Source organism: Micropterus dolomieu, linkage group LG23 (assembly GCF_021292245.1).
Source record: "Micropterus dolomieu isolate WLL.071019.BEF.003 ecotype Adirondacks linkage group LG23, ASM2129224v1, whole genome shotgun sequence".
NCBI lineage: Eukaryota > Metazoa > Chordata > Actinopteri > Centrarchiformes > Centrarchidae > Micropterus > Micropterus dolomieu.
In genome coordinates, this window is record NC_060172.1 from 26551557 (window position 1) to 26574704 (window position 23148).

The window sequence follows — 23148 nt, forward strand, 5'->3', positions numbered from 1 at the left end:
GCCCCCCTCTGTTCTATTGCAGGTTTCGTTGCTTTCTGCAATTGGTGTTTCCCACAGCTTTTCCCTGTTGTCCCCACCTTCCATCCCCCTTTCCCCCTTCTCTTACAGGTGTTGTCCTTTCTCTGTGCTGTGTGTTTGTGCCCCCCCATCCCCGTGTCTGCCCCCCTGTCCGCCCCGGTGACAAATCAATACATAATTAAATAAATAATAAAACAGACAAAGGAGTATTTTAATACTCTCTTGTTAAAGTAAAATCTGTCTGGCACAATATGGTATCCAGGTCATTATACTCTATACCAGGCTGCTGGGCAGGACAGGTTTAAAAAAAAAAAAAAAAAAGAAAATAAACTGGATGTTTTTTACAGTACATAATATACAATACTATCAAATCATGCTGTACTGTGCATTTTTTGTAGTGACCTACATATGTCAACCCACACACACACGCGTACGCATACATGTGCATAATGAACTGATTTAAATAACAACAAAATATGTGTGGAAGAATTATACAAGAGGGCAGTCTCACCTCATTAGGCATCATTTTGGCAGATTATAGGCTGGCAGACGTGATGATTCTATAATGAAACTGTCAACAAGACATACTGCTCTTGTGTACTGTATGTTGCTTTTGTAGCTTGCCAAACACAACCATATTCTCTTTTTTCTTTTACTCTTAGGTCCAAAGGAAAGCAACGGCATCAGTAAGAGGACGCTGGGTCCAGACAGGGACTCATCAACACAGGACACAGAGAGCGAAGTCCACTCTGTCACCACTGTCTCTGCAATGAACATAGCCAACCACCAGCATGTCCTTAAGGGCCTGCTGCTTCATGAGCACCTTCTTACAAGGGAGTTCCAGGGCGACCAGCACTTTTTTAGGAGGGATGGCTCTGTGGCTGCATATTCTACCATTCCAGGCTCTTTGTCTGCCTCAGATGCAGGAGACCCTGTCACTCAGCTGGTGCCCCATGAGGATGCGCCAGCCTTCTCAGACATTGCCACTACAGCCACTGCGGCTGCCACCTCCCCACTGACCACATTTTCTCCCACAACACCAAGGCCGCCCATGTCTCTTTTTCAAAAGAAGTCCTCTAAGGAGAAGACTGGGGGGGCAGACAAGGTAGAGCCGACAACAGACTCTCTCACCACTTACGTGACACAAAATAATAGAGGTTCAGTCAGTGAAAACAACCCAGTGGCATCCCTATTCTCACAGAGAAGTCGGCCTCAAAGTTGGAGTGCTTTTCCTGCAGAAGCAACTCTTGCTTACTCCTCAGTGAGGAGGGAGAAAGGGGAAGCTAGGGAAACAGCACTGAAAAACAAGGCCAACCCTGATCATCCACTCCCTGACCTAACTTCAGCATCCCGAGAAGAGGGTACCACCACGACGTCCACAACCATTATCACAACTACCACCATCACCACCATGCAAACAGCAGGTAGGCATGCTCATGTTTTCTCTGACTTTCAAAGATGTACTGAGCAGAACATTCGACTTTGTGACATAAATAGCAGCAGCATCCAAATAACTTCCCAGATGAAAATTCCAAATTCAGAGTACCTTCCCCCTAACATTTAACACATCCATCCCAGAGGACAAGATAATTAAGCATCAGGTCATCACATCAATATCACTTCTGTTCATTTTGCATGCTGCACACCGCTATTCATCTCTCCACCAGGGACAACAGAGTTGCTCATGTGTCAAAAACAATCTGATTTTCCCTGATGTGTCCTGCCTGTCCTTTCCGCTGGCCACAGAGGGCTGAAGGCCCAAATGAGCAGTGTTGGAGAGGAAATCTGGAGAGATAGTTAGAGGGTTATGGGGCCATGGAGACACAGGTGGGCTGTCAGAAAGATCAGTGGTCCGGGAAAAAGTGAATCACTTGTCTTTTTTTCTGTCTCCCACAGAGCCATGCAGTCTGAATTCCACTGACCCTGAGGGTAACATCGAAATCCTGCAGCAACTTGACTCTGGAGTGGAGTGTAACTACTTGGTTACTGTTTACCTTGGATATGGCATTGAGGTTCAGGTCAGTGCTAAAGGCTAACCATCATGTTGTCTCTTATTAGCACCTACAATATACAACTCCTGATAAAGTGATGGAGTTCAAAACTGCAGTCCACATTAATACTATGGGTTTATCAGAGCTTTTTCAACAGCTGTCTGCATCTGGAAATGATGCTGATAAAATCCATGAGACTGAACCAAAACAGTAAAGTAGTGGGCCATAAAACGAAAACAATCACCTGAAAGACACTATAAAGCTCAATAGACCTGAGAGGAACTGCAGACTCTGGTGACATTTGTCTGTGGGTTTGTCACTATGAATGACCCAATTCACGTCCAAATAGCCATGTGATCCATTGTTAATCTAAAAATATTGATTTTAGCCATTTTAACTTGAACTGTGTTGTTTTATACTTGATAACACTTCTGTAAGAAAAATAATGTTGCAGAAAAGGATTTCATTCAACCAGTTAAAAAGCACTGATAAAGTTTGGTTTAGTCTTAGCTGTATTCCCTGGTCTTGTGTGGGTTGATGGACCGGCATAATATTGCTGGGGTGAGTGGGTGGATGGGGGCACAAGTGATGGGGTCTGTCTCAGGTTGAATGTTTGCTTTGTAAGTCTTTTCACAAAAGGTTATAAAAATTAACTGTCAGTGTGTGTGTTCCCTGGCATTTGCAATTCCTCAAACGCCTCATTTACTCACTGGAGACTTTAAAATATGTGAGCTTTGTCTTGCTGCCTCTGGAGGGCTAAGATAAGTCTTGACAGAGTATATGTTTGAGAATGTGTTTTTCTCTGAAAGCTTCCGCTGGGTAACTTAAGTAAATCTCGAACCACTTATAAGCACAGGCACACTTACCTGCACATGTGCATGCACACACACACACACACACACACACATGCATTTCACCACATTTGATATATCAGCTCTCAACTGCCACTGCTTCTCAAATACATTTGGCAGAAAATATCTCTGGAGACTCTAAAAATTGCAATATATAGGCTATAAAGGGAAAATGTATATTATAATATTTATTCTCACACATCTACCAGGCCTGATAAAGAAACAGGAGGAAGCCATGTGTTTCAGCACCACAATGTGAACAGATGTGGCGCTTGACTCCATCCCCCCTACAGCTAAACTGATAGTGATCTGATGGCAAACTATACAGACAATTGCTTGGCACGGCTGAAGAGAATGAGGAGCCATCTCTGTTCCTAGTGAAGACATAAACTGACTGAAAATGAAAGGACAGAAATTTAAATAAAGTATGTGTGATACCTTCTCATCAGCAATGTGTGAAGCTCCTCTGCCTGGAGGCGTTTCCAGGTTCCAAGGTTTTTAAAGGAATGAAGGAGACACACACAAACACACACACACACACACACACACACAGATCCACATATGCAAAAATACACAGATAAAGCAGGCATTCAAATCTGAAAGTTGGAGCAGGACAGCTGCAATGATACCAATATTGTGAGATTAAGAGGTAGTCAGTAAGATGCTGCAATTCCCTTTGCTGCAAGCATTCTGGTTAATAGCCTCTGTCCTGTTTCCACACTGTGGGGTTTTGGTCAGCCACACTTTATAACACCTTTGGTATACCTCTGGTCAGATTATGGACAGTTGAATGGATTCTGTACATGGATTTCTTTCCGGCATTTGAAAGAAACACAAACACAGAAATATACATAAGTATATGTATGTTCTTGTTGTGGCAGCCGGCCTCCGTTACGGAATTGAGTCATCATTATAGCACGATAGACCAGTAGTTTGCAAGGGCAAAGTGAAGAAAATTATGTGAGGGAAAAAACTCTGACGAACAGATGCAGTGATTGTATAATAAATATTTATGTAATGTAATATAACTATGGCTGAGTAAAGTATAATTCACAACACACAGTGTCATTTCCAGCACACAGAGACCCCTCTGATTTCCACCAGAGATTGGTGGGGAATAAATAAGCAAGATCAGACCTTTTCTGTGTTTAGTCAATACTCCTTTCAGCAGTCTGGCAGCTTGCAGGAGAGGGAGGATGAAAAATGTATCAGGAGAATTTACTGCCCTCAGCCTGACTGTTCAACCCCTCTGCCACAGCTAACAGCATATAATGCATTACCCCATCTGGTGATTCTGGATGCATTCCGATTTATTTGCAGAATAATTGCATGAATATTAGGAGGCTGATGTATCACCAATTTTCAGCGTCTCATAGATAACCCAATAGTGTACTAATTGCTGAGAGTATATATTTTTAAAAAGAGCACTTTTGTGCAAACTGCACATTTATTTAAAGTGGTCATATTATGCTCATTTTCAGGTTCATCATTTTATTTAGGGGTTGTGCCATAACAGGTCTACATGGTTTCATTTTCTAATCTCCACAAGATCTTTGTTCGGAGTTGCACATGCACAGTACCGTTAAGGACTACTAGCCAATCAGAAGCAGAGTAGGGTGGGTCCTGAAAAGCCGGTAAACACGGCTTCGGTTTGGCTGTAATTTGTAACAAATGTATCTTTCATCCATAAAGTTTACCTGAGCTCTGTCTCTGCATCACGGTAACAACTTTATGTCCATTGACTGCCTGGAGGGTAGCTAATGTTTGTAAGGGAGAGGAGAGGCAGCAGGCGGAGGTCTTGTCATGGTGTGCTGCAGCTCAGTGTATTTTTCCACTGGTGTTTTTGAGGGCGTGTCTGACTAGCCGCTAGGCAAGTATTATGATGCGCATTTAGCTGTGACATCACAAGAAAAGGGAAGGAAAGGCTGGACTACAAACGAGCTGTCTTCAGGCAGTTCAGAGCAGTGTTTTCTGTAAGAGATGGGAACTTCCTTTGGAGCGGACTTTGGGCTTTTTCACTTTGCAAACCTATTATATGCACAAAAAGAGAGGGGAAAAGCCAAAAAGCATAATATGACCTCTTTAAGTATTCAAGTATTCAATAACTAAATATGTAAAATATGTGCAGGGCATTTCAACAGGTAGAGTGCAAACTATGAGTTATGAGTTAAGATGGAAAATAGAGATTTTTGTCATTCCTAGCTATTATACTATATTACTAATACTGTATAGCTTGGCAATAATAAATAACTTTAAAGCCTGAGTGGGTTACTGTAATTTGGAGGAAGGCTTTTTTTCACGGTTCAGTTGAAACAATTTTCATGCCCTTCAAATAAACTGTAGGCAGGCTTAAATACAAAATGTAAAGAATAAATCTGACCATCCACTTAAGTTGGTTTGGGTATGATGGATTATTAGATAGTTTGACGACCATTTCAAAACTGTGTTTCTGTGTCATTCAATTTTGAGATATTTATCTGTAAATAAGCAATGATGGGATGAAGATAAAGTATCTGAATGTGTTTCTTCCACATAATCCCCTCACTCTAAATGAAGGTTTTTGCCAAGGAATTGGCAATATCTTATTTCTTATATCACATCTTATTTCTGTCCTCTATATCTGTCTCCTCCTCTTCTCTGCAGTCACTCCGGCAATAAGGTTTTAGTAGAGGACAGATGGAGGTTTTCCAGAACTGGGCTGTGGCATTAAAGTGCTTAAAATCTGTTTTGGAGCTTTTTTATTTGATCAAATAAATCCAGTGGGTTAGCTAGCTATCAGCTCTTTCCAGGCCATCTGTCCCACTCTGATTTTCCCGTCTTCTCTGCTCACTGATCTACCTGCCTGGGTCTCAAAGAGTTACCATCTGAGCCTCAGCACAGGTAGTGTCAGCTGTGTTTCATGGCAGCCACATCTCTGCTTGCTTGCTAAAAAAGAATGTATTGTGTGGGGAGGACTGAGAGGGGTTGATACATTTCAGGGGTTAGGAGCACAGATGTGGCCAATTTCTCCCACAGCCACAAAGCCTGATTGGGGGAGTGTTTCCATTTTCTGACAGGTTTAAAGCAGCATCATTCAAGGACATGGTGAGATTCGGTCAATACTGTATATCTCATTTTTTCTCTTCTCCATCCCTCTCCCAACTCTATCAACCTGTTTACCTTTTTTTCTGTTTTCACCCTCCTCTCATTTATCAGTGTTGCTATTTGTCTAGCTCCTCTACCTTGTCTCAATCAGTTTTAATTCTTGTGGTAATAAATGAACAGGACACAGGAATTAACTAACACAACAAGCTTGACTTCTATTCATTGCTTTTTCTTATTAATACCTTTTAGTTTATTCTCCTTGATTATGTTGGTTAAAACAACTAGTGATAGTCAAATGTTAAAGCAAGAGATCAATAATAACGTAACATAATACTGTAACAAAGATGGTAGGCTGCAAGATTAGAAGCTAGCCTTTACAGCTAAAGTCAATTTGAAATATAAAATTTCTATTCTATTTTCTAATATAAAAAGAGAAAGAGAACACAATACTTTTTCTTTGTTTGTTTCATTAATTAAAGCTTATAAATTTCAGACAAAGGCCTTGAGTCTCAGTGGGGAAAATTACTGTTTTTCATCTTCACATGAGTGAATCTTGTTTCAGACAATTCTAAACAAAGCAAAATAATTAATGAACTCAAGGCTGCATATGCTAACGAGTTACACCTAAGGCTGGGATATTGTCGAGGTGGAGCCCCTTTAAGGATTGAGATGTTAGAGAGCATGCAACGTGTTTATAGCTAACCCTGACTTGAGGGTTAACGATTGGTATTTGATGCTGCCTCGGCGACCACGCTCCTCTGACTCCAATCAATACTCATGTTAATAAGCAGCACCAATGCTTGACACACAGTCTCCTCTCAGTGCTGGGTGAATTGCCATATTGATCCCTGCACTCTCATTTTTAATTCCAGTGTGTCTTAGAAGAAGCAAAATGCACATGGCATTGACCCTGGCCAAGTGTGGCTGAAGAGAGGGGGAATTAAATTTGTTTTGTTGGTGTTCAGTGACCGCTAGTGCTCTCATCAAATGAGAGGGCCACAAGTATTATGAAATTTCCACCACAAGCAAGTTTTGACACTTTAAAATACAATGATGCCTGTTATCCTTCCTCTTCACATCTGACCTATACTGAAAGGGGTGTTTTAATAAGGTAATGTACATGTTTTGACCATTCTAAAATTCTGGTCCCCAGCAGCACAAGTGACCCAAACATGTCGCTGATATGTCGCAGTGAAACTGAGCCTGACTGAGTAATGGAGGTCAAGACTTGCTGCTTTTAATCAACTTGAGATGAGGCAGAGGGAAGCCTTCATCATGTTGTGCTTTGGGGCAGGACATAAAGAACCCCAGTTTGATCTTGATGAGCTTTTTAGGGTGTCGAGGCTTTGCTGAAATGAGTTTTCATGGGGACTAGCTATCCCGAGAGGAATGTTTTCAGGTGACACTAATTGCTCCTTCACCCAGCTCGCTGTCATAAAGCGAGTAGACTCTGTCTGGCAGGAGGCTATGTTCTCTCCAACTCGTTTTGCGTCATGATGAGGACGGGAGAGTAAAGATGCAGGGTAGAAAATATGAAGAGTAATCAGCAATGCATGAATTTAAATCTATGCAAAAATGCACACTGCAGCAAATAGACAGAGATGTCAAGGCCCAAGAGGCGCAGCAGAAAGCAAGGCTGATTTATCAGAAAAGCAAGAATCTCCTCACACATGTGTTTCAAATGCTGAGGGTCTTAATGTATGCTTTACTGTTAGCTTCTGGGCGAAAAACATGTTTGAGAAGGTGGTCACTATATGGTGGAGACATTTGGTGGTCTCCGAAGCATAAATGGGCCAACTTAAATGTGCCATAAGTGACAATGAGCGAGTTAGCATTGTATTCAGCCACCAGCTCTGGCACATTCTCATTAACATTCAGCTTTTCAAGGATTCATTGTTTTAGACAGCAGGGCAAAGAGGAAATGGCCTTGGCTGTTTTATTTAGAGGTGAATGTTCAATTAAGATAACATTTTTCATATAATGAGCACTGGAAGAACTCTTTTTTGTATGAATTTATCAGGAGATACACAAAAACACCAACTGGATGTGGTGTACCAAGATTATGTGAGCCTTAGATATGGGACGATGAGGTATTAAGTGTTCTCCACTGCATAGGCCAGTGAGTTTTATATAGTAATGATGACACTGCAGCTGGTGAGTCCAATAGCTGTTGATTTATTGCTCCCAGCAGCAGGGTCATTTACTTTCCATGTATAGTGGGATCATTTTGATTACGTACTGCCTATTTCTGCATCAGCAATGGCTCCTGTGAGTCAGTGTAAATGTTCATTGTAGAGCACCACCAGATGTTTTCAACAGTAAATTATCTATGAGAGCCAGCCTCTGTGGACAGTTAATTCACTGTGTGTACTTAGGGATAAATTAATAAATGAGTGAGTAACGATTACATGCCATGTGTAAAAAGGCTAATTTGTTTGACAGGTTTTCAATATCAAAGCACCAGGAGAAATATTTTTCTTGCCCAAAGTGTATCTTTTAAGAGTTTTTCCCTTAAAAAAAGACTGCAACTCCTTAATTGCATGCTAGATTATTTTGTTTATCTCTTGTGTGGAACTAACTGCCAGATACCAGCAGTGACACTACAGTCACAGATTAAAAGCTATGCCAGGCTGCTTTCTGTTTGGATGTGATAAGATGGATCTTCACCTCTGCTCACTGTTCTCCCTCATAGTTTGACACTGCAGACGCACTGGACGCTCCCTGTTCTACAAAGGTCATGGTAAACAGCAAGACCAAGTCATTCCATCCTGCAAATATTGTTATCCTTTGAAACCTTTATTTTAGAGATTTCCCCCCCGATCCTTTGTATTTCATGTGCAGTTCTAGGCCTGTCCATTGTGTTGTGGCCTTGCAGGCTGGTCTGTTCATTATAGTGGTTTGATTGAAAAGACAGTGGCCAGAGGAGAGAGATGACCCTATCTCCTCTAGTCCCCTCCTTCTGATTGAGCTCAGGAAAGATTTTATTGGAACAAAGAAACGCTTGAAGTCAAAGTGCATCTACCAAAAGGACAGTCATATTTCTTGCTTTGTTTGGAGCATTCCTTTGATAAAATGGATTTAAAAAAACACTAACCATACATTCTTTCTTCTCTCATCACAATTCTCAAAATGGAACAGCACAATATTTAGATGGCATCCTCTGATAATGTTGTGGTTGGTGCAGAAGTGTGCTTGGTCAGCCAAATCCCCAGTCCCACAAATGTGTCTGCTGAGGCAGAGATTCCAGCTAGGAGTTACAATAAGCCTGCTCTCATTACAGTCCAGAGGAACATCTATGTGTGGATGTACATGTATATGTGTGTGTGTGTGTGTGTGTGTGTGTGTGTGAGTGTGAGAGAGAGAGACAGTGAGAAAGAAGTCCCTCTGGGCATTTGGCTGCAGCACTGGTGAAGATACGGTAGTCTGATGTCTCCTGACATGGCCAATGATTCATAATTGAGGCTGTACAGCTGTTGCTGGCTGCACTGACAGGTCCCAGGGTAGATGACAGATGATAGGGCCCTCTGGGGCCAAACTATCTATGAGTCCAAATGTTCACTGTCCCCTATCTGCTCACCTGTCCTTCTTGAGCCTGCCTGTTATATTTAAACCGAGTGGTCACAGATCCACAATCTGTTTGACCTCAGTGAATTTGATTATAGCTCGCATTGCAATGTATCAGAGTGTATACCACACAGCAGATGGACACAATGCCATAAACACATGTGCAATGTGATGTTTATTAAAGAAATAATAATAATAAATAACTTTGATGTAGTTTGTGCCGTTGTTGTATTGGATTGTCTCACAGCGTCAGCTGTTAATAATTTTGACAGTTTTTTTCACATCAGTATGAATATAATTGTAAAGAAAAAGTATCTTTCCATCACTGATAGAAATAGTGCAACTTTGTTACAAAATGTTGTAAAGAAGTAACTATAAATCTAAATTTATAAAATATGATAAACTTTATTTGTATAGCGCTTTTCTTAATAAAGTGCTCTCCAAGGAAAAGAACAAAGTGCTTTACAGAGAAAATTCTAAATACAATTTAATAATTAACATAAAAATAAATAGATAAATAATTGTAACAGACAAAATGAATGTAATCATATAGTCATATTAATTATTAAGGATACTCAAACACAACTGTTGAAGAATTATTGCAAGCCAGCTGTCAGGTGCATTGAAGAATGTTTTCGGAGACTGATGAAGTTTTACACAACAAAGTTTAATGAGACTTGGCCCACGTGTGAACGCAAGCGATGCCAACACCAAATCTGAAGGATAACATCTTTTGGTCTCTTTTATGTTTCTCTCTTCCCCCAGTTCCTGTAGGTTTCCTTATTAGGTGTTCCTTAGCTGACCTTAACCTAGAACAATTAATCTATCTGATACTGTATGTAGACTCCAATGCTCCGTCATATTGGAATCTATCACTATCCATGAGTTGTACTCTAATCTGTGGAGCCAGTGAGTTCTTGTAAACATTCTTGTAGGACTCAACCTTGTTAGATTTCCAGAGAACACTGTTATCTGCTAGCCTGACACCTGAGCTACTGACTAATCTCTAACTAATCAGTCTATCGTTGTCTCCCTGACAAGAATAAGTACATGAGAGAAATACCTAAAGCTAGAATGTCAGAAAGAACTTGGGGGTCAGCTACATTATTCTAAGCTAGACCTGTCTTACCTTTCCCTGTTACATCAACAAAGCCCCTTAAGAAATATTCTCAACAACAACCAGATGAAATATATAAAATATTCACAGTCTTTCATAAAAGACTGTCTTAGTAAGTGATTAATTTAAAGATGTAGACTGATCTCAATGGGTAGAGGTATGTGTGTATGGTTGTATAATAATAATAATAATAATAATAATAATAATAATAATAATAATAATAATAATAATAATACTAATAATACTAATAATAATAATGGAACTTTTCAATACAGGTAACAAAGTGCTTCACAGCAATCAATGTAAAACAGACAAAGTTGAATAAAAGTTGGTATCACATACAGTGGTTTACAGCAATGAATAAACAAGTCAATAAACAAATAAAGGAAAAATAAATTACGCATCACACAGTGGTTTAAAATCAATAAATAAAACATAAACAAGTCAATATACAAATAATGGGAAAATAAATTACGCATCACAAAATGAAAGCTTTTTTATAGAAATGTGATTGACAGTTAGAAGTGAGACAAAACCAAGAACAGACTCTACAAGCCTGATCTCCTCTGGTAGATTGTTCCAGAGAGGGGCCCTGACCACAAAGGCCCTGTCTCTGATTTGTAGCCTAGACCTGGGAATAGCAGCAGAGGATTTCAGTCTGCATTGTGGCTTGTATGTATGTTTGTCTGTATTTATTTCTGTATGTCTGTCTGTACATATGTATGAATGTATGTTTGTTTAAATGAATGTATGACTAAATAAATTTATGTACAGTATTTGTGTCTGTCTATACGAATGTATGTATGTATAACAGGGAGCCAACATAAGTTAGCTTGTTGTTAAAATAGCTGATAGAAATTGCTGGTCCAATTAGTATGATGTCAGATTAATCTTCATTTTTATCATAATTCAATTTCATGACAGTGATAGACTACTACAATTGTTGAATTACACATTCAACATAACACTGCGTGTCATCCACAAAGCAATGGACATCACGGCTTCATGGACATCATTCAGTACTGATGGGCTAAATGAGAGCTGTTCAAGAACTTAACAGCCATCATTGAGCCACAGATTACAGGGGAGGATGAATTGAGCTAGGATTTCCACCAATTCCACTGAGGGCTTTAGCAGAAGGACATTTGATTTCTTGCCTGATTTATCTGGGGAGAGATTGAAACTTTGATTGACTGAAACATGTATGTTTTATTTATTGTTTATTTGGATCCCAAAGCTACACTTCCTGGGGTGTATGTTAAGAACATAATGTATACACATGCTTTAACATATATAGAGTGTCAGTCATCCCTCATGGACTCACCACCTTTACAAAATGGCAAAGGCATCAGAAAAATAATGATAGAATAATAATAATTTCTGACTTGAGATGAAGGAAATTACAAGCTCTGGTCTTCACTTTATCCCCAATAAATACAACCTGACTTTCATCACTGTAGGTGTGAAAATGTACATGGTTTCAAAATGTCCTTTTCCTTGAAATGTTTAAGCTACTTTTTACAAGACTGTAATGCAAACAATCAACAATAAATTCACAACACAATCAATCATGGTTGTAATTGAGAGCTAAATTTAAATCTGTAATTTAGAGTCTCCACGGTTGTGGACAATGTCAGACAATCAAATTAATCTGACGGTTAGCGGAACGGCAATTCCCCATTGTCTGCATTTCAGTCTTATTCCTTGAATATATGAGTATGTGTCTTACACTGAAGGAGAATTACTGTGCTGCACTGTGGAGTGAATTATGAAGTTATAAGATGAGCAAGTAGCCGAAGTAACCTGATTTGCAAAACATTCAAGCCTTCCATAGTAACTCTGAGACAAAAAGGCAGAAGTGGGGAAAAAAAGAACTGTGCCTAAGGCTTTGTCATTGCCGTTGCCCTTGAGAAACAGAAACAGGGATTCTAAAACCATGTGACATTCCCTTATTACTCACTGCACAGGCTCCTGCAATGACTAAGATGCACATTTTTTGTAATTTAAACATACAAATTGATTTTGTAACACACACAAAAAAAACATGGAAACATCTGTTGTTTGACTATTTCGATATACTGTTTTTTCTCTGTGTTCCCAGTTAGTCTGAAAACCTCCAGAGTGGTGTTGTGATAAGACTCAAATCAATCAAAGTGGCTGACCTCATGGATCATTCAGGAAGAAGTCACCTTTAAGCTCAGTCTCAGAGTGTCCATTAGCCTCCCTGCACTCATTGTCAGATCCTCTTTGACTGAGTGATAGTTAGCCAACCTGACCAAATTCATTTTCCTGCTGCTGTTGTGCAGTGTGCTCATCTGGCCCACTGTCTCAGCTTTTCCAGGCTGTTGCACTAACACTCCTGCACACACATTACTTCAGGGACATCAGCCTGTGGAGGGCAACCCTTTTTTTTGCCTCATGGCAAACCTGAGACCTGAGCCCACTACCTATGACAGCATTAGCTTTCAGAACATGCTATGAATTTCACTTAGAGCTGGTAATGGATGTGGGTGAATTTGCTTTGATGGTGCACTTACCTTTCAAGACAGGAGCTCGGTCCATTTTGGATCTGGGTGCAAGTTTCTTTAAAATTATCAGATTCATTAAGCTCTGATCAATAGTATGTAGTTGATTTTTATCTCTGCTCTCTTTTTTTATGACACACAAAACATTTAGCTATTAATTTAGAAAACATTTAATTTATCTGGCTAATCTTACATTTTCGTTGTTTGGATTTCATTTTTGAGTGATTAGTTCTTTTTAACATGTTATTGAAAGCCTCCTTTTTGCAGTGCAATTAAAAAGACACCCCTCAAAACAAACCACCTAAATAAGTCGATAAAGGGTTTAGCCTCGATAAAAACGATTCAGTCCTGGATTAGCTTTAATAAAAGTATATCAAACCATGACATTATTTAAGATTGCCATGAAAAACCCAAGTGAAGGTAAAGGCTTTTTAATTTTATAATACACAATAATAATCATGATTTGCTGTTGAATTACCATACCTCTTTTTATGGTTCTGTGGAGGATGAATCAGACGCTGCCCCAAAACGTGCAGTACTCCATTATCCAGGCAGTTTAACTACATGCAATCCTCCTGAGGTTCTTTCACCAGATTTAGCTGCAGATGCTGTTCAAACCTGTTGAAGACATAAAGCACTGCTGTCAGAGTAGCTTACAGGCACAAGGAGAAAACAGAAAGGGGATGAGTCGATCGTGCAACAAATCATGCGTGGAATGACCCAGACAGATTCTACAATTACTCAAAAAACATGTCTACAATCCGGGAGCAGGTTAACAAAGAAATGCACTAAACCAAACATATCCCTGTGTTGGTAGACAACTAAGCAAGCTAACACAGCAAGTGAGCGAGTTTTTCACAGCAACGTCATTAGACTTGGCGTTAAATGGAAATATAACAGTGGTGTTGCTGAATTAAGATCCCACCTGGTGTGAGAGTCACCAGGTTTGTGTGCAATGTGATTTTTTCATGTTCGTTAATGGTCTAGTTAAAAGTCTATGAATTCCGCCTATTGGTCTTTGTTAAGAGTGGACAGAAATAAATCTGCTCACTCAGTGCTAAAAATACAAAGCACTGACTTTTGCTTTTGATAATTCTTTGTGCAATGTTTCAGTTTACAAAAAACCTTTGCAAAGGGTAAGTCAGTAAGTGAACTGTTTGCTAGCCTGACATCATACATGATGCACAGAGGCGCAGTAATAAAGGACTGTGTGTAATTGTATGCCGTGGTCGTATTTCTCGGCAGGTGCTAAATGTGAGTGTGTTGGAGGGAGAGCAGGTGACAGTGGAGGATACGGGTGGCCAGGAAGCCTTCATCCTTGCCAATGAGTCAGTCTTGATGAGGGGCCTTGTTCTACGCAGCTGGAGCAACCAGATATCCATACGATTCCGTAGTGACCAACAGCACAACTCCGGATTCCTCCTGCTGCATTACCAAGGTGAGCCAGTACCATGCTAACTCTGCTGTCACATTATTCAAACTGTACATCGATCAAACAACTGCTCAGCCTTGGATTCAAATTGCTTGAACATTAAACATGTACGTGTCATATTGGGAAAAAACTGCTAGATGCAAACATCTCTCGTCATTGTATTTGTTCTCTGCAGTTGTTGAATTTGGTCGGTAGCGTCATTTGGGTTGTGAGACAACCTTTATTTACAGAAATGTAAGGGGTTCTTCTGCTTCGCTTCTTATCACATTGCAGCTATCACCCAACAAGATAGGGAGAGAAGAACCGTCAGTACAGGAATGTACTCTTATCCTCACGTCATCCTCACGTCCTCCTCATGGTGTATTTTCTCATAAAATGCTCTGTTCCAAATAGTGACTGTTGAGCTTACTGTATTTTAACAGTTACGTGCATGTCAATCACAAGTCCAGGAAGAAGTTAGCATACCATTGGAATAAACACATCCAGTAGTTTTGTGACCACTGAATTCAATTGGCCTTTGCCAGTGGTGGAAAAGTGTTTGTGTGTGAGTGTGTGGTGGTGGTTGAGTGCTACATAAAACATATCTTATTAAAATTACTTAAAATGACAAAGAATGCTGAGATCTAGTGATTATTTTTTTTGATGATGCTGTTTATTCAGTTTCCAAAAACATGTTCTCCTTCTACTCTCCTGCTCTGCTCACCTCTGCTCTCTTGTCCAACAACAATTAACACATAATAAATTGACACATAATCAAGACTAATGTTACTAGATGTTAATGTAACTGTTTTTAAAACAGGATCAGAACTGAATATTTTAAATATAACTAAATGTTGTTTCTAGAGCAGCAACAGTAATGTTTACAACAGCAAAGTCACTATATATTCCATATACCGCATACTATATACACTATGTACAGGCTCACATGTTTGTTGAACAGGTGTATTGAATAAGTATTGACTTTTTACTCGTGAAGGTTTTATTGCGAGCGTAGCTGTCACCAACTCGTTAATCTTCATTGTCTCCAGCGCGGCCTCTCTGCCCGAGGACCTCTGCTCTGCTGACCACTGACTTTGTGCCGTGTGTAAGTGTTTGTATAGGAGCTCGCACAGAAAGCAAGATTTCTATGATTTCTACACAGATTTGTTCTTCTTAATTTAACATTAGCATAATGAAGGAAAAAATAGGGTGCATCGATAGTGAGCTTCTTTTAGGATTTTAGGAGTCAGACATGCAGGACGTATACCTGTCAAAATTTAAGCAGCTTCAAGCACACCTGTAGCTGGTAGTGATGAAAGCGCAGACACAGAAACGCGGCTCTGGGCTTCGATTTGGTAGACTAGTTTCAGAGACCCTGCAATGTCACGCCTTCCCATTGGCTGTATGGGCAGTAGCTGGATTTACACCACTGGCATCTGCAGAGATTTAAACAATTAAATGTGATCAAATAGTTTCAGCAGCAACATCTGTCAGCAGAGATAGTTGTTGGTGAACATGATGGTCCATAAATTCCTCCCTCTCTCCACTTGTTTTGTGTGTGACATTGATCTTCCATGTCCGCAACAATGTCTGTTTATCTTAGCAATCACACAAAGTGGCCACCAATTACATGCCCCATCGATTTGAGTTGATGGTGGAAGCTGGACAAAACATTCATTTCGCCACATTACTGTAGCACTTTCATCAGTTGGCAAAATGAAAGCGACCATCAAAACAGTGTTGCTGATGTGAGATAAATCAGCCCATCACTGTTGGGTGCATGAATATTAGTGTGCGGTCAGGCTGAATGATGACAGTGAGGGGTCAGTACAGATCATACAGGGTGATGCATAGATGGGGACAGATTGTGACAAATAGATGGAATACTGACACTGTCAGTAGGTTTACATTTCTCATTCACTTTTCCCCTTTGCATTACAGTACCTTTTAGTTAGCCTAAGTTTGTATGAAATGAAACACACTGTACTATTTATTTGATTCTTATGAACATATTGTTAAAAATTACCTGTACATCTATCCATATAATCCACATTCACTGTTAAAAAAAACCCAATGGTCGTACTTCACAATGCACCGGATGCTGCGAGGGGTCTGCAGGTTGAATTGTGAGGACACTACACAGGGTGCTAATCCTGTTATATTAATTTAAACTGCTGACTGCTGCTTATTTTGTGACCCATGCAGCATTTGGTCACACCACTTCGTAAGAATGAATAACCAAGTCGTTTCTTATGTTCCATGCAAACATCTCCTGGACTCATAACCAGGGTTTTGTGCATGTATGTGGGCAGGTGCACCAGTCACGTACTTGTTAATCAATTGATATGATAATCAAAGTGATGATGACTATAGCTCACTCTTTTTTTCCAGGGGGGGACTGACTGCTGAACCATTCATAGCTGTAAGCCTGTGGCCCACATGCTTATTATTATTATAATATAATAATAAGAATTATTATTATTATTATTATTATTATTATTATTATTATTATTATTATTAATTCATTCATTCATTCATTCATTTATTTATTCTATAATAGGAACATCTATGGCACTCTCTACACTGTTTCGACCTGACCTTTCTTTTCTCCGTGAGATGTGGGATCATGCGTAAAATTCACCCAGCCCGAGGGAACGATCACCAAGCGTCCACAGCGCGCCGGTCCATGCGGCCCAAAGTATGTACCAGGAGCTGAAGTGTACAGGGCCAGCGTGTCCGGTTGATGATCGTTCCCTCTGCAGCTCTGGCTGGATGAAGCTCCTGATTTTACGCATGATCCATGATGATACAGGAAAATAGCAAAAAATGGCAACAAAAGCATATTGTCAACATTTTAGAGACAAATCATTTTTTTAGGGGAACTCATGTCTTATTACTAGGAGCTAAGCTCCCTCTGGCTCCCCCATAGTTCGCGCTCTGATCTACACCCTAAAAGTAAAGTGAAACTAAGGATGTCCTGAGCTGATATACAGACGTGAAATTGAGACTAATCTAGGCATTTATGTTTAATGCAGTTTACGAATTGGATATAAAGCCATATGTTTTTCATTTGTTGGATAGAGAGCCTTAAATAACCATGGGGTCTTATGTTATATCCTATCTTGAATATTATGAGAACCAGTATAAAACTCATAGCCGGGAAAAATCATGTGCATGTAAACATATCCATTGACAACTGACCATGTGAAGATCAATCCTCTCAGGGGTGCCCTGGGTTACTCTGTGTCTAACTTTATTCTCAATACAAGGCCTCATCTTAATATGGACTCAACTTGACACAACACCTCAAAACTTTCTAATTTAGTGCCAGATCCTGTTGTATCAGATGCTTAAGTAAATATTCCTGGGCATTTTATGATATAATTTGTTAAAACCATTATAAAACACTTTCACATAGACAACCTTGACGGATGAATCATGGATGTGTGGGGTTTGTTGTCCACCAAATGACCTCTTTGCTTTGGAAGTTGATTGGGACAAATTTACACTAATGAGAAAAAATGCAAGGAGCAGATTTCTGGAAGGATAGACATATTGGAGATATTTCAATTTGTGTCCCTCTCCTTGGTAAGCAGAGTATCACCTTGTCCTTTGTAATGGGATGTGAGAAATGTGATTGGACAAGCGTGGAGAAGAAGACAGAACTGTGGAGAGGTGGATCTTAGCTCAGGGTAATTAATATCTGCTACAGCATTCGCTGTGCCTGCGATGGCAGAGTGATGGATGCCTCTATAACATCAGCAGTGAGCCTGACACAAGGAACATGATTATATGTGTGTGTTACTGTTAATATATATGGAGTGGGAAGTAGGAGTGTGGGATAGGAAAGAGGCATACCACTTTCTTTGTACACCCTTATCTTTTCCTCAGTACACACACACACACACACACACACACACACACACACACAGAGATCCACATAGAACATGCATTGTCCATTCAACAATAATGTCTGGAGAAAGCCACTGCAGCTAACATATATAAAAATCAATACATCCTGAGTGTAAACAACCTTACTGTATATACAAACAATCAATATTGTTTGCTGGTGAAATAAAACATTAATCTGTTTAGCTTATAGTGTTTCTTCCTTTCTCACAGATTTGCAATTTGCTAGTTATTTGGCTCCATGAATCCAAAAACCCTAATACATGTAATTATATTTATTTATTATCTTCTATCTTATTTCATTTTCACACAGAAAAAAAGAACAATAAACTGTGGATTTCTACACAGTTGGTTTATTGCAATGGTAAAGTCCATATATAGATGAAAACATGACGCAGGTTTACTTAGGACTTTTATTAATGAGCGGAGTCAAAGTTATTACTTAGGAGGGAGTATCAATATCAAATTTTGGGGACACATTCAAGATTCAACTTAAAGTGTTAGCAGCCAGATGAGCAAACTAAATACAGAACAAGAACCTGAAATCTCTACCATTACTCTGAAAGCATAATGATGGGTTAATTATAGCGCTGACATGCAAAAGAGTTTTTTCGGTAAGAGTATAATTCTACCAGTAAAATATATAATCTGAGTTGGGTTTTTTAGCAGATAGGTCAAGAAATCTTGTCATTTATTTAAAAAGGAAAATCATTTGTATGCAGGAGCATTGTGGATAAAAATTGAATGTAACACTGCACATGCAAATGTAGACAACCCAAGGTCCATTTTGCTCCCTATTTGGCAGTTTCTTCATTTTAAATTGAACATATTTTATGATGGACTTTAACTTTAACCTTTTTGTTATTTAGTTGATGAAATGATTGCCATCGCTATAGGTGAGCTTGAGTTATCATTTCAGGGTTTTGGGAATAGAGTATATTCAATGGCATTGCCAATGGCAGTGATGTTTTAACAGGAGTTATTGATTGGCTTTATCTAATAAGCTGGGTTGACAAGTGAGGTGGCCAGAGGACCTATGCAACTGGCAGTGATCCACCATTTGCCACAACGTCTCAGTAGCATTCATGAGATGCAGCCTCTCGTCCAAAGTTATTTCTCTTTAATAGCCTTTATTGAGTAAATGACCATTAAAATTGAGTTTTTAACCCAACCACATAAATATCAATAGGCCATATCATGGAAGAACTATGGTCTGACTTTTTACAACTGAATCACTTTCCCAGAGACAACACTATTGATCTTTCTGTAAAAGGTAATGCTTTGGTGCACAGCCAGGACATGAGGCTTGGATACAGTGCCAGTGCACAAGTTACCTGCTAACTACTGGACTGCTGTCATCTTAGTGCACTAAAACAGCAAGTGAGAGATGACTAGTTGTGCAGGGTTTTCTCTCCTTGGAAACATATTTTACTCTCTGTTGTAACATCAGGTGGATAATATTCTCCAAATATACTGTCATTAAATATGACAATAACAAACAACACAACATTCATTATTTGTGTTGCATTTTCTGTATACCCATTTCATTATCTCTTGCTCTCACCTTGCCAAGTGTGATCTCATTCCAGCTGAAAGGATTCAGGCAACACTTGAAATACAACAGTGCCAGCCTAAATTGAAATGCATTTTGTTTGTTTGTCCAAATACAGTGGATAACTTACTATTACTGGCTTCCTGGCCTCATCTATTGTGCCCTAGTCAACAATATTTGTCCATTATTGGTTGAAGAGCAGCATTCTCAATTTGAAGTACTCCAGCAAATGAAAAATGTGCACACAGCAGAACAAGGCTCATTAATGGGAGGAGTGTGTGAGTGAATGCAGGAGTCACACCAAGCGCTCTTTCAGTAAAGTTTACTTTCTTTAAATGATTTCCGAAAGCTGATAGTTGACGTTGACAGAGGGCAGAAGAAACCTTAACTCATTATTGGATCCTAAATGCAGATTCATCCATATTTGCTGGCATAAAATATTTGATTTTCCGATAGGTGAGAAAGGACAGGATGCAATATAAACAGAAATACTTCATATTCAAAAAAGGCACGACCAATTCAGTGCTGTTACCCAGATAAGAGAGAGAAAAAGAAACAAAACAAGACAGGATGTGTTCCGCTTGAACTCTTGTGAACAAGTACTGTGAAATGACAAAAATAAAGTGAAAAAAACATTTAGCCCAGCTCAGATGCCTTATGATTGTGTATTGGTTATGACAAGCTACACATAAAAAATAATGTTCTAACTTCAAACTATGCCATTTAAATCGCAAAAGCTTTTATCTATTTTTTCCCTCACTCTCATTTTTTTATGGACACTTATTTTAAAACAATATTAAACAAAGTACCCATACATGTCACCTATAAGTGATGTTAAAGGGACCTTACAACACTGCCATCAGTAATGTCTCCTTGTTTTGACCTGTGATGCCCTCCTTCATCTGAAAAGTGTAATTTTGAAAGAAATATGGGGACGCAGTTTGGTGATGCATCATTTCCACACCAAGTTTTTCCACTAGGACAGTAAATACAGACAGTAAATTATATAAATGACTGTATATGTATCACTAACCATTGTGGGTGTACTGAAATGTCATTCTGTTCAACCAACAAAAAGATCTGTCTCTGTATCTGTATTCAGTTATAAGACTGGAAGTGGGTGTGGTTTATACAGGAATTTACTGTTGTATTTTCTAATCTAATATTCACTAGCATTTCAATTGTTTTGCCTTCAAAGCATCAAATTGATTTAACACATAGGTCCTACAGCACTTTTTATCTCTCCTTTTTTTATTTAGATTTTTAACTGAACTTAGTTTTATTAACTGTTTGAACCCCAGCAACACCCAACATTTAACTGGGAGATATTGAACAATTGAAAGTTTCTGTTTTGCATTTGAAATAGAAACTATTTACTTTAAAGATATATAGAAAAATATCCTTGAGTTGAAGGGAATGATTTTAAATTATTAAACAACAGCCTTCCTCTGTAAAGCCTCACTACAATTAACCTGAAAAGAGACAAAACTCAGACAATCATAAATAACCAACAATAAATAAAAGAGCTACAGATACTGTCGTGGGTCACTTTAACAGCAGAATGGAACATCACCAAATACAACATCACATAAACAATATAAACTCTACAGCAGCTGCAGCCACAAACATACATATTACAGCAAAGAGACCAGCACAGTTTTTACACACCGTGTCGGGCACATACACAAACACACACACACATTCTCACAGACACACACACCATACTACATTGTTTTGGAGTCTAGTGACAGGTTTGGTTATTAGCAAGCATCAAATATATTTAATACCATGAATTGAGTTAATAATATTACAGAATTATTAATAAAAAATACTAACATTAGAGGGGGGAAGAGCAAGCAAAATGGCGGCTGGGACAACGTGTGTGTGTGTGTGGATGTTACTACAGGAAGAGAGAAAGAGAAAAAAGCACACAGAGAAAGGTATATAAGGTCCTGGTTGCTGTGGCTAGATACAACACTTTATCAAACAGTACTCAGCAGTGAACTCGCATTTAACTGTCATGGCCCTGGATTTTGTTCCAGATAACTATAGCTATTGATTCTGCATGCAGTGGCAACCACAGGTAAAAATACACAAATCCTAATTACTGTGGTAAAACTACCACTTTATCACACGGGAACTGACAGTATACTTGCAGTTGTGTTGCTGGACTTTTTGTCACATCAAAGCAGCATTATTAGCTTCACACACAGTATCAGGTAGAGTAAAGCCCTATACAAAAGATGAAACTTGCTAGGCACGAAAGCACACAGCAATCAACAGGACGTGGCAGTCCATTATTTTCCACAAAAATCACTACAGGTTCCAAATATCACAGTTATAAAACCTACCTCTGTTCAGACACAAGCCTCCTAAAATCGCTCTTGGTCGCAATATAATGAATCAGTCCGTTTAGGTAAACTGGCCTTCTGGATTGTGATGATAGCCAGGTTGCTGCGCATTTCTAAGATGACTATTAACCTAAATAATAATGAACGACTTTGGGTATATGAAATATACTTTTCCATCACATTGTTTGTGCTATCAGTGATTCAGAAAACATAAACGTTTTACTGGTGAACATTGCAACTTCTTATCTGTGGTGGACACTTTTTGTCTCTCTGCAAAAGCTGAATCCATAGTCTATAATTGTTGTGAAACTGAAGCTTTATCTTAATATTACCAATGTGACTGTTTCTTCTCCTCTACAAGGAAACAATAACTAAAGACATAAGCTCCACGTCTGTTTCCTGCAGCCCTACAGTACCATCAGCTAATCTTCCTGGGTGTCTGCACTGTGGAACTATTATTTGTAATGGCAAAACAATCAGACTTTATGGCCCAGCACCACATCTACTGGAATGGAGGAAGCACGTAATTTAATACTTCAGGAATTGGCTCCACAATTTTTGCCTCTGGCTCTCCCACTGCATGCTCAATGGGGATGTAAATGCTGCTATGATAATGGCAATAACTAGGTTCATTGGAGCTAGTGATAAACTGTGAATTGAATGGATGACCCAGGGGCAGTGTACCTCGTCCCTGCTCACTGATTTACTGCAAAAGAAAGGCCTGTTTCATTATGGTGGAAACCAGTGGCTTGTGTAAAAGAAAAACCCAAGTCAG

General features: G+C 39.2%; 1 protein-coding gene across 2 annotated transcripts in view; it reads left to right on the forward strand.

Moving 5' to 3' along the window:
- Positions 1-23148, forward strand: part of LOC123963740 (seizure protein 6 homolog) — a 94299-nt gene that overhangs the window by 52623 nt on the left and 18528 nt on the right. For both annotated transcript variants that reach the window (XM_046040778.1, XM_046040779.1), the window contains exons 2-4: positions 681-1442; positions 1915-2036; positions 14396-14588. In XM_046040778.1, the coding sequence (XP_045896734.1) occupies positions 681-1442; positions 1915-2036; positions 14396-14588 (1077 nt within the window). The remainder of the gene's footprint in view (positions 1-680; positions 1443-1914; positions 2037-14395; positions 14589-23148) is intronic.